At 45.8% G+C, this 12,165-nt stretch overlaps 1 protein-coding gene across 2 annotated transcripts; it reads left to right on the forward strand.

Annotated features, from left to right (window-relative positions):
• The first annotated feature begins 2,483 nt into the window (after positions 1 to 2,483).
• On the forward strand, positions 2,484 to 10,361 carry LOC132388491 (gastrula zinc finger protein xLCGF3.1-like). 2 transcript variants are annotated; one of them, XM_059960837.1, is made up of 4 exons: positions 2,484 to 2,667; positions 6,360 to 6,427; positions 7,937 to 8,047; positions 8,380 to 10,361. In XM_059960837.1, exon 4 carries the CDS (start codon positions 9,122 to 9,124, stop codon positions 10,142 to 10,144), a length of 1,023 nt encoding a protein of 340 aa, XP_059816820.1. In that variant the 5' UTR covers positions 2,484 to 2,667; positions 6,360 to 6,427; positions 7,937 to 8,047; positions 8,380 to 9,121; the 3' UTR covers positions 10,145 to 10,361. The 2 variants fall into 2 exon arrangements, with proteins under 2 accessions (XP_059816820.1, XP_059816822.1); XM_059960839.1 differs by lacking the exons at positions 6,360 to 6,427; positions 7,937 to 8,047 and having other exon boundaries at positions 2,652 to 2,667.
• Positions 10,362 to 12,165: the final 1,804 nt, after the last annotated feature.

Consider the following 12,165-nt stretch of genomic DNA (forward strand, 5'->3'; position numbering starts at 1 on the left):
AGCCAAAAGATGGCTGATCTGTGGAATTTGTTGCCACAGAGGTTGGTTGAGGCTGTCATTTGGGTATATTTACGGCAGAGATTAACATATTCATGATTGCTGAGAAGCTTCAGGGTTACAGGAGGAAGGCAGGAATATGGTGTTGGAATAAATCTCAGTCATGGTTGAGTGGTGGAGCAGACTCGATGGATCGAATCCCCTAATTCTGTTCCTGCATCTTATATCTGACCATGACTGAATGATGACTCCTTCCTATCCCGTATCAGGTTCTGTGACATGTCAGGGACAGTTACCGATCTGTTCACTGAGATCATTATATTTGTCTTCAATGTTTAGGTTTCAGTGAAAAGAAGTGTTTTGTTCTCCCTTGTATTAAGTTCACCCCTCCTGTGAATGACCGGGTGCTGTGTCTCTCTGTGGCCGATCTGAGAAGAACCTTGTGCAGGGTCAACCCACGGAAGGCTGCTGGACCAGTCAACATTCCTGGTAGAGTGCTCAGAGGATGTGCAGACCAGCTGGCAGATGTTCTCACTGACATCTTCAACATTTCCCTGAGCAGCGCCACCATTCCAACGTGCTTCAAGGCCGACACCATCGTCCCTGTGCCGAAGAAGTCTTCAGTGTCCTGCCTAAATGACTACCGTCCTGTTGCACTTACATCCATCATCATGAAGTGCTTCGAGAGGCTCGTCATGAGGCATATCAAGACCCTGCTGCCCCTCTCACTGCAGTTTGCGTACCGTCCCAACCGCTCAACAGATGACGCCATTACCACCAACCTCCACCTGGCCCTAACCCACCTGGACAAAAAAAGACACATACGTTCGCATGCTGTTTATAGACTTTAGTTCAGCATTCAACACAATCATCCCTCAGAAACTGATTGGAAAGCTGAGCCTATTGGGCCCGAACACCTCCCTCTGCAACTGGATCCTAGACTTGCTGACTGGGAGACCAGAGTCAGTCCGGATCGGGAGGGCAATCCCCAGGGCTGTGTGCTCAGTCCACTGCTGTTCACTCTGCTGCAACACACAGCTCGAACCATATCATCGTTTGCGGATGACAGCACCGTGGTGGGTCTCATCAGCAAGAACGACGAGTCAGCATACGGAGAGGAGGTGCAGCGGCTAACGGACTGGTGCAGAGCCAACAACCTGTCTCTGAATGTGAACAAAACAAAAGAGATGGTTGTTGACTTCAGGAGGGCATGGAGTGACCACTCCCCACTGCCCCACTGAATATCGACGGCTCCTCGGTAGAGATCGTAAAGAGCGCCAAATTTCTTGGTGTTCACCTGACAGAGAATCTCACCTGGTCCCTCAACACCAGCTCTATAGCAAAGAAAGCCCAGCAGTGTTTCTGCTTTTTGCGAAGGCTGAGTAGAGTCCATCTCTCTCCCCCCCCCCCCCCCCCACATCCTCATCACATTCTACAGGGGTTGTATTGAGAGCATCCTGAGCAGCTGCGTCACTGTCTGGTTCGGAAATTGCACCATCTGGGATCGCAAGACCCTGCAGCGGATAGTGAGGTCAGCTGAGAAGATCATCAGGGTCTCTCTTCCCACCATCACGGACATTTACACTACACGCTGCATCCGCAAAGGAAGCAGCATTATGAAGGACACCATGCACCCGTCACACAATCTCTTCTCCCTCCTGCCATCTGGGAAAAGGCTCCGAAGCACTCGGGCTCTTTCGACCAGACTATGTAACAGTTTCTTCCCCCCAAGCTATCAGACTCCTCAGTACCCGAAGCCTGGACTGACACCTTGCCCTACTGTCCTGTTTATTATTTATTGTAATGCGAGTACTGTTTTTGTGCACTTTATGCTGTCCAGTGTAGGTCTGTAGTCTAGTGTAGCTTTCTCTGTGTTTTTTTTATTACGTAGTTCAGTCTAGTTTTTGTAATTAACACCATGGTCCTGAAAAACTTCGTCTCATTTTTACTATGTACTGTACCAGCAGTTATGGTCGAAATGACATAAAAAGTTGACTTGACTTGACTTGACATGGAGTGGATGTTTCCATTAGACGGAGAGTCTGTGATCTGACAGCACTGTCTTAGAATAAAGATGCTTCCCTTTAAAACTGAGATGAGAAAAATTTCTTCAGCCAAAAGATGGCTGATCTGTGGAATTTGTTGCCACAGAGGTTGGTTTGAGGCTGTCATTTGGGTATATTTATGGCAGAGATTACTATATTCATGATTGCTAAGTAGCTTCAGGGTTACAGGAGGAAGGCAGGAATATGGTGTTGGAATAAATCTCAGTCATGGTTGAGTGGTGGAGCAGACTCGATGGATCGAATCCCCTAATTCTGTTCCTGCATCTTATATCTGACCAAGACTGAACGATGACTCCTTCCTATCCCGTATCAGGTTCTGTGATGTGTCTGGGACAGTTACCGATCTGTTCACTGAGATCATTATATTTGTCTTCAATGTTTAGGTTTCAGTGAAAAGAAGTGTTTTGTTCTCCTTTGTATGGATAACGTGATTCATTATCTTCCATGTTAAAGTTAGACCTGCAGTGAGAGATTTATTGGAAGAAAAACCACGACTGAAGACGAGGGAACAGCAACAAGTGAACCAGCCCGAGGACTGAGAGCATAAACTGGAGAGGACCCATCTGACTCGGAGATTCCAGTGATTCAGTCAGGAGAAAGTTTGGTGAGTCTCATTTACTCAAACACTGGTCCATTAGACTTTACATACCTGTACAAAGGAAGGTAGGGAATAGTTGAGGTGAGACTGAATGTGCCCAGAACTGTCAGTTATATCTATCAGACCCAGTTGCAATCGCTCCAGGTCTGGTAATGTACTGTCAGTGTCCCAGCTCTTTAAAGTCACTCACATTCCCTCAGTGTTTGCTCATTTGAAGAACTTTCATCTTCTGAAGTAGCTTTTGGTCAGTTCTGAGTGTGGAGAGAGAAAGGGGGTTGTTCATATTTACTATCTTGCAAAAAGAAGTAATTGTTTACAATTACTTGCTGCAAACTCACTACCCATACCCTGTACATTCTCAACCAGATTATTGACATAGATGACAAGTAGCAATGGGTGTCACCCTGGGGAGCTCCAGGAGGCACGGGCCTTGACTCCAATAAACAGCCTCCCGTCATCACCATCTGCTTCCCACCATCGAGCTGTTCCCGGACGAGATCCTCCCTTGCTTACAACATAATCTGCCCTAGGACCCATCCTCCCGGGTCAGACTGTGTCTGATAACCCACATCTCCAACCTCCTTCCACCCCGCCAGTAGACCCACAACCTTTCCCACCATTTACTCCGCACCCACACACGTAAACAGATCCACATCACTGACATCCACTCTCACAGGTTGGGGGACCAGAACTATCTGAACCTATACTCCCGGCCCAGACTATGCAGCCGTCTGGCTCAGTCCTGGCCCTTTCCAACTGCACCGACCTTCGATTTACGTAAACCTGTGATCATCGCCACCCAACCAGAAGTACATAGAACAATGTTGTGCTGACCCTCAAACCCTGCCTCCCATATCACCCTCCACCTTAAATTCCTCCATATACCTGTCTAGTATTCTCTTAAATTTCACTAGTGTATCTGCATCCACCACTGACTCAGGCAGTGCATTCCACGCACCAACCACTCTCTGAGTGAAAAACCTTCCTCTAATATCCCCCTTGAAACTCCCACCCCTTACCTAAAAGCCACAACCTCTTTTATTGAGCTGTGGTGCCCCTCGGAAGCCTCTTACTGTCCAGTCTATCTATTCCTCTTAATATCTTGTATACCTCTATGATGTCTCCTTCTATCTTCCTCCTCTCCAGAGAGTAAAGCCCTAGCTCCCTTAATCTCTGATCATACTCCATACTCTCTAAACCAGGCAGCTTTGTCTGTGCATAGAATCTTGACTTCCAACGGACAGAGCACGTCTCTCCCTACGAGATTACACCCCCGACTGGTGGTGACTGTAAATGAAACCTCACACTGGTTATCCTGGAATTCCACCTGCAGTGGCTGGGTACGTGAATACGTACGTTCTGTGCCTTCGAACCCAGACAGAGTGATTGTAGCGTCTGATAGCTGGAATCCCTTTTCCGATACTATTTCCTGATCGAGAGTGGTTGTGGTTGCCCTCATATCAATCATAAACGGAACTGGATTTCCAGCAACTTGCAATATTACATTGGGCTCTTCCTGAGGGTTGGCACTCATGGTTGAAAGGATCTTCTTGTCAGTTTCTAAACGGGTTGTTGTCCCCACCTGCCCCTTGGCCAGTTTTTGCTCCCATTTCTGTTCCTCAGATATAGCCCGTTCGCGTCCTTCCCGCTGAGCATATTCACCTTTAATATTAGTTCCCTTCGGGGTTGATCGGGATTCGGAAGTTGGGTCCTAATGATATGTCAAAGCTCGTCGCATTCGATTTTGGTCATTCCCAGGCCAGTCCATATTATTTGTTTTAATCATGTTGGCTAACTTAGTTGGTAAGCATTGGAGCAGTAGGGCATTGAACAGGGGGGACAGATTCCCATCATTAAAGGCTTGGTCTCCTGCGAAGGTGCCGTAGCAGGCCACAAATCACTCTCAATAGTCTGGTCCAAATTCCCCAGGCTTAGGTTTGCATTCAGGTACATTAGTGATGTTTACAGGTTGCTGGAGAGCCCTTTCCAAGGCTTGAATGATCTGGTTGGTCTGTTCATTCTCATTATGGTTTCCCGCCTGTAACTCCTGATAGGTTTGGTATCTCAATTCTGCCTTCCATTTCTGCCCTTCATCAGCTGAGAGAATCATGCAGGAGAGACCGAATAAATCTTGCAGGGTTGTGTTGAACATTTGTGTAGTACTCTGGACATACTGAACAAACTGTGCTGGTTTTTCTTTTCTATCTGGGGCCTGATTTATGATCATGATCATTTCTTGAGGCTTCCAGGGTGCATACACAGGATTCACCATAAGACAAAGGAGCAGCAGTCGACGATTCAGTACATTGAGTCTGCTCCGCCATTTCAACATGAGCTGATCAATCTCCCCTTGAGTCCCATTCCCCCGCTGTCTCACCATAACCTTTGATGCCCTGACTACTCAGATTCCTATCAATCTCTGCCTTAAATACACCCAATGACTTGACCAGCACTGCTGCCCGTGGCAACAAATTCCATAGATTCACCACCCTCTGGCTAAAAATTTTTTTTTTGCATCTCCGTTCTGAATGGGCGCCCTGCAATCTTCAAGTCACGTCCTCTCGTACTAGACTCGCCCACCATGGGAAACAACTTTGCCACATCCACACTGTCCGTGCCTTTCAACATTCAAAATGTTTCTATGAGGTCCCCCCTCATTCTTCTAAACTCCAAGGAGTACAGTCCAAGAGCAGTCAAACGTTCCTCATATGTTAACCCGCTCATTCCCAGAATCATTCCAGTGAATCTTCTCTGAACACTCTCCAATGTCAGCACATCGTTTCAAAAATAAGGAGCCCAAAACTGCACACAGTATTCCAAGTGATGTCTTACCAGTGCCTTATAGAGCCTCAACATCACATCCCTGCTCTTATACTCTATTCCTCTAGAAATGAATGCCAATGTTGCATTTGCCTTCTTCACCACCGACTCAACCTGGAGGTTAACCTTAAGAGTATCCTGCACGAGGACTCCCAAGTCCCATTGCATTTCAGAACTTTGAATTCTCTCTCCATTTAAATAATAGTCTGCCCGTTTATTTCTTCTACCAAAGTGCATGACCATACACTTTCCGAGATTGTAATTCAATTGCCACTTCTTTGCCCATTCCCCCAATCTATTCAAGTCTCTCTGCAGACTCTCTGTTTCCTCAGCATGATGGGCCCCTCCACCTATCTTTGTATCATCAGCAAACTTAGCCACAAAGCCATCTATTCCATAATCCAAATCATGGATATACAACATAAAAAGAAACGGCCCCAACACGGACCCCTGTGGAATACCACTGGTAACCGGCAGCCAACCAGCATGGGATGCCTTTATAAAACAACACACACAAAATGCTGGTGGAGCCAAGCAGCATCTATAAGGAGAAGCACTGACGACGTTTCGAGCTGAGACCCTTCGTCAGGACTCAATGGGGATGCCTTTATTCCCACTCTCTGTTTCCCGCCAATCAACCAACGCTCTATCCACGTATGTAACTTTACTGTAATTCCATGGACTCTTATCTTGTTTAGCAGCCTCATGTGTGGCACCTTGTCAAAGGCCTTCTGAAAATCCAAATACACAACATCCACTGCATCTCCCTTGTCTAGCCTACTTGTGATTCCCTCAAAAAATTACACTAGGTTTGTAAGGCAGGATTTTCCTTTAAGGAAACCATGCTGAGTTCTGCCTATCTTGTCATATGCCTCCAGGTACTCCGTAACCTCATCCTTGGCAATCGACTCCAGCAACTTCCCAACCACCGATGTCAAGATAACAGGTCTATAATTTCCTTTTTGCTTCCTTGCCCCTTTCTTAAGTAGCAGTGTGACATTTGCAGTCTTCCAGTCCTCCGGAACCATGCCAGAGTCTATTGACTTTTGAAAGATCATTGCCAATGCCTCCGCAATCTCCACCGCTACCTCCATCAAAACACAAGGGTGCATTCCATCTGGTCCAGCAGATTTATCTACCCTTAGACTATTCAGCTTCCTGAGTACTTCCTCTGTCGTAATTGTGACTGTGCATATTTCTCTTCCCTGACATCCTTGAATGTCCGGTATATTTCTGATGTATTCCTCAGTGAAGACTGATGCATAATACTCGTTCAGTTCCTCTGCCATCTCCTTATCTCCCATTACAATTTGCCAACATCATTTTTTATCAGTCCTATATCTATTCACACCTGCCTTTTACTCTTTATATACTTGAGAAGGCTTTTAGTATCATCTTTGATATTATTTGCTAGCTTCCTTTCATTGTTCATTGTTTCCCTCTTAATGACCTGCTTAGTTTCCTTCTGTAAGCTTTTAAAAACTTCACAATCCCCTTTCTTCCCACTAATTTTTGCTTCCTTCTATGCCCTCTGCTTTACTTTAACTTTGGCTTTGACTTCTCTTGTCAGCCACGGTTGCATCCTTTTTCCATTCGAAAATTTCTTCTTCTTTGGAATATATCTGTCCTGCACCTTCCTCACTTCTCACATAACTCCAGCCACTGCTGCTCTGCCGTCCTTCCTGCTAGTGTCCCTTTCCAGTCAACCTTGGCCAGTTCCTCTCTCATGCCACTGTAATTTCCTTTACTCCACTGAAATACCGACACATCGGATTTCAGCTTCTCTTTCGCAAATTTCACAGGAACTCAGTCATGTTGTGATCACAGCCTCTCAAGGGTTCCTTCACTTCCATCTCTCTAATTACCTCTGTTTCATCACGCAATACCCAATCCAATACAGCTGATCCCCGAGTGGGCTCAACAATAAGCTGTTCTAAAAATCAGTCTCGGAGACATTCTACAAATTCTCTCTCTTGAGATCCAGTGCTGACCTGACTTTCCCAATCCTCTCGCATGTTAATATCCCCCAAAATTGGAATTCCTTGGAATGTAGAAGATTGAGGGGAGATTTGATGGAGGCATACCAAAATCATGAGGGTTATAGATGGGGTAAATGCAAGCTGGCTTTTTCCACTGAGATTGGGTGGGACTACAACCAGAGGCCATGGGTTAAGGGTGAAAGGTGAAATGTTAAGGGGAACATGAGGAGAAACTTCTTCCACTGACGGTCTTCCGGGTGTGGAATGAGCTGAAAACCCTGCTGGTCCATGCGAGGTCAGTTTCAACTTCTAAGAGAGTTGTATAGGTACCTGGATGGCAGGGGTACAGGAGCAGACAGTTTAAATAGTTCAACACAAACCAGATGGGCCAAAGGGCCTAATTCTGTGTTGTGCTTTTCTATGACAGTGACAAGAACCTGAAATAATATGATTATTCTTTTAATTCCTTTTAACAGCTGTGCGGACCAACCATTCATCTGGGCAGGAAACGTTTACATGGCTTCAAAACTGTGGCACTTTACATTGACAGTAGATAAAAGAAAATCCCAGCTGCACGTCAACAAAGGGTATTTGTGTGAGAGTGTTCAGTTACTTTGCGGACAGGCACTCTTGCAGCTCAGTGGGAACAGAATAATACCAATGGAGAGAGTCAAACTGAGCCAGGTCACAGATTGGTGACGGCAGAAATGCCCCATTCTTATAGAGACAGGAAGATCATCAGAGAGTTTGATGGTCATTCCAGATAGCTGCACTGTGCCCAGTTAGAAGATGATTTCTCTCTCCAACTTGGGTTGAACCTCACTGTAACAGTGTGATGCCAGATCACACCTTGACAACTCAAGTAATCTCGTCTGAAATATTGTCCTTCACCCATTGATGTACTATAAATCTTTTTCAGGTTAAAAACGACAAGGATATTATCTACGGGGAGGTCGAACACAGCACGCTGGTTTTTTGTCTATGTCCAGATATTTAAGAAGTGGAACAAGGGATTCACTCGATCATCATTCCTACTCAGACTGTGGGGAGTGATTCACTCGATCTTCATTCCTACTCAGACTGTGGGGAGTGATTCACTCGATCATCATTCCTACTCAGACTGTGGGGAGTGATTCACTCGATCATCATTCCTACTCAGACTGTGGAGAGTGATTCACTCCATCATCATTCCTACTCAGACTGTGGGGAGTGATTCACTCGATCATCATTCCTACTCAGACTATGGGGAGTGATTCACTTGATCATCATTCCTACTCAGACTGTGGGGAGTGATTCACTCGATCATCATTCCTACTCAGACTGTAGGGAGTGATTCACTCGATCATCATTCCTACTCAGACTGTGGGGAGTGATTCACTCAATCATTATTCCTATTCGGACTGTGGGGAGTGATTCATCGATCATCTGACTGACTGGCATGCTGTCAATTTACACGGAGGGAATCCATTTATCTGCTCAGATTGTGGGAATGGATTCAGTCGGTCATTTCAACTGAAGGTACATCAGCTGGATCACCATGGGCAAGGCCATTCACCTGTTCTGTGGGTGAGAATGGATTGAGACGGTCTTCCTGCCTGTTGGATACACCAATCACTGCACATTGAATTTGCGGGGAAGGATTCAGTCAGTCATCTGATCTAATGGCTCACCAGCGAGTTCACACTGGGGAGAGGCCGTTCACCTGCTCGGACTGTGGGAAGGGATTCACGTTGTCAGCTCACCTACTGAGACATCAGTCAGTTCACACTGGTGAGAGGCCGTTCTCCTGCTCTGACTGCAGGAAAACATTCACTTCGTCATCTGAACTTAAGGTACATCAACGAGCTCACACTGGGGAGAAGCCGTTCATCTGCTCAGACTGTGGGAAAGGATTCAGTTCATCATCTAACCTTAAAGTGCATCAGCGAGTTCACACTGGGGAGCAACCGTTCACCTGCTCAGACTGTGGGAAAGAATGCACTTCATCATTCCAACTTAAGATACATCAGCGAGTTCACACTGGGGAGAGGCCATTCACCTGCTCAGACTGTGGGAAAGGATTCACTTCGTCATCTAATCTAAAGCTACATCAGCGAGTTCACACTGGGGAGAGGCCGTTCACCTGCTCAGACTGTGGGAAGGGATTCGCGTTGTCATCTCACCTACTGAGACATCAGTTAGTACACACTGGTGAGAGGCCGTTCACCTGCTCAGAATGTGGGAAAAGATTCACTTCGTCATCTCAACTTAAGGTACATCAGCGAGTTCACACTGGTGAGAGGCCGTTCACCTGCTCAGACTGTGGGAAAGGATTCACTCAGTCATCCCACCTACAAGCACATCAGCAAGTTCACACTGGGGAGAGGTCGTTCACCTGCTTAGACTGTGGGAAGGCGTTCACACGGTTTGCTACCCTACAAGCACACCGGTCAGTTCACACTGGGGAGAAGGCATTCACCTGCTCAGACTGTGGGAAAGGATTCACTTCGTCATATAAACTTAAGGTACATCAGCGAGTTCACACTGGGGAGAGGCCATTCATCTGCTCAGACTGTGGAAAAGGATTCACTCAGTCATCCCACCTGCGAGCACACTACTCAGTTCACACCAGGGAGACTCCAGACACCTGCTCGGACTTTGGGAAGAGATTCTCTCAACCAAATCAACCAAATGTGCATCATTGAGTTCACACAGGAGAGACCATTCACTGGATGTGTGTCCCTCACTGTTGCTGAATGCAACTTCGAGAGTGACTGTCGGTGCTGAACTCTGCAATTATTGCTGCTGCTCACCACACCCAGTTCTGCACCCTGGTCACTGGGCATGGGAGGAGTTTCTTCTGCTGCATATTCACCTTTAATGGGACTGGAGTTTAATATTCTGGATATGTGCAAATAAATCAGTTCTATTTTAAACTCTGTCTTTGGTACTTAGTGAATTTATAACACACCTCGTGTACAGTAGAGAGTCAACTCAGGCCGCCTGGACCTTGCCAGAGTTTCAACTACACAACAGTCCTTTTAAATCCTCCCCTGTTCTTCCCCTCTTGCTCTCCCTGTGGGATGGGTTCCAAGCAGTCATCACTCTGTGGGTGAAGAGGTTTCCCTTGAATTCTCTGCAGACTGAAGAAGTCGAGCTGACTGCAGTTCTGTCTCAGGTGTCCTTTGTCCTTCTAATCTCTGGGCTCAGGAAGAATGACATTGGGAGTTAACCTCCTTATTTAGGGCTCATTTCCACATTATGGGTCATTTTCCCTGCTTTTAAAGTGTTGTTAGAGAACACCACTGTCCTCTAAAGACTGAAAGCAGAATGGGAAACCATCTGTTGGATGTTCAACGGAGCAGGGTCAGAAACCAGAGGCAGGTCTGCACAGGGCAGAGTGTGGGGCTCCGGGAAATGGTTGGGGTAAGAACGGATCATGAGAAGGGAATCAGCAGCAGGGAGTGGAAACGAATAACAGAGTAGGGACATGTCGAAGCTGATTGACAGAAAATAATTCGGTTGTCTGACTGATGACACAAGCAATACCTGTTGTGAGGTGCTCCATTGGTCGAGGGAAATGTGGGTGTTGGGAATGGTTATATCTATTGAGGGAATTAGTCCTGCTTGTTTATCCCGTAATATAATTTCTAGATGGTTATTATATAACCATATAACAATTACAGCACGGAAACAGGCCTTCTCAGTCCTTCTAGTCCATGCTGAAAGCTTACTCTCATCTAGTCCCACCAACCTGCACTCAGCCCATAACCCTCCATTCCTTTCCTGTCGATATACCTATACATTTTTTTTTAAATATCGAACCTGCTTCTACCACTTCTACTAGAAGCTCCTCCACACAACTACCACTCTCTGAGTAAAGAAGTTCCCACTCGTGTTACCCCTAAACTTTTTCCCCCTAACTCTCAACTCAAGTCCTCGTGTTTCAATCTCCCCTACTCTCAATGGAAAAAGCCTATCCACATCAAATCCATCTATCCCCATCTAAATTTTAAATACCTCTATTGAGTCCCCCCTCAACCTTCTATACTCCAAAGAATAAAGACCTAACTTGTTCAACCTTTTTCTGTAACTTAGGTGTTGAAACCCAGGTAACATTCTAGTAACTCTTTTCCGTACTCTCTCAATTATATTGAAATCTTTCCTATAATGCGATGAACAGAACTGCACACAATTCATATTTGGCCTGAACAATGCCTTGTATAATTTTAACATTACATCCCAACTCCTATACTCACTGCTCTGATTTGTAAAGGCCAGCATACCAAAAGCTTTCTTCACCACCCTATCCACATGAGATTCCACCTTCAGGGAACAATGCACCATTATTCCTTGATCACTCTGTTCTGTTGCATTCCTCAGTGCCCTACCATTTACCATATATATCCTATTTTGATTAGACCTACCAAAATGTAGCGCCTCACTCTTAACAACATTAACCTCCATCTGCCATCTTTTTGTCCACTCTTCTAACTGGCTTAAATCTCTCTACAAGCTTTGAAAACCTACTTCATTATCCACAACGCCACCCATCTTTGTATCATCTGCTTACTTACTAATCCAATTTACCACCCCATCATCCAGATCATTAATGTATATGACAAACAACACTGGACCCAGTACTGATCACTGAGGCACAACACTAGTCACTGGCCTCTAACCTGACAAACAGTTATCCACCAGTACTCTCTGGCATCTCCCATCC

Source organism: Hypanus sabinus, unplaced genomic scaffold, assembly GCF_030144855.1.
Source record: "Hypanus sabinus isolate sHypSab1 unplaced genomic scaffold, sHypSab1.hap1 scaffold_336, whole genome shotgun sequence".
In the NCBI taxonomy this organism is placed as follows: Eukaryota; Metazoa; Chordata; class Chondrichthyes; order Myliobatiformes; family Dasyatidae; genus Hypanus; species Hypanus sabinus.

Bases quoted from the DNA above. Each gene is read 5' to 3' on its own strand.
- LOC132388491 (XM_059960837.1), top strand. From the start codon at position 9,122: ATGGCTCACCAGCGAGTTCACACTGGGGAGAGGCCGTTCACCTGCTCG.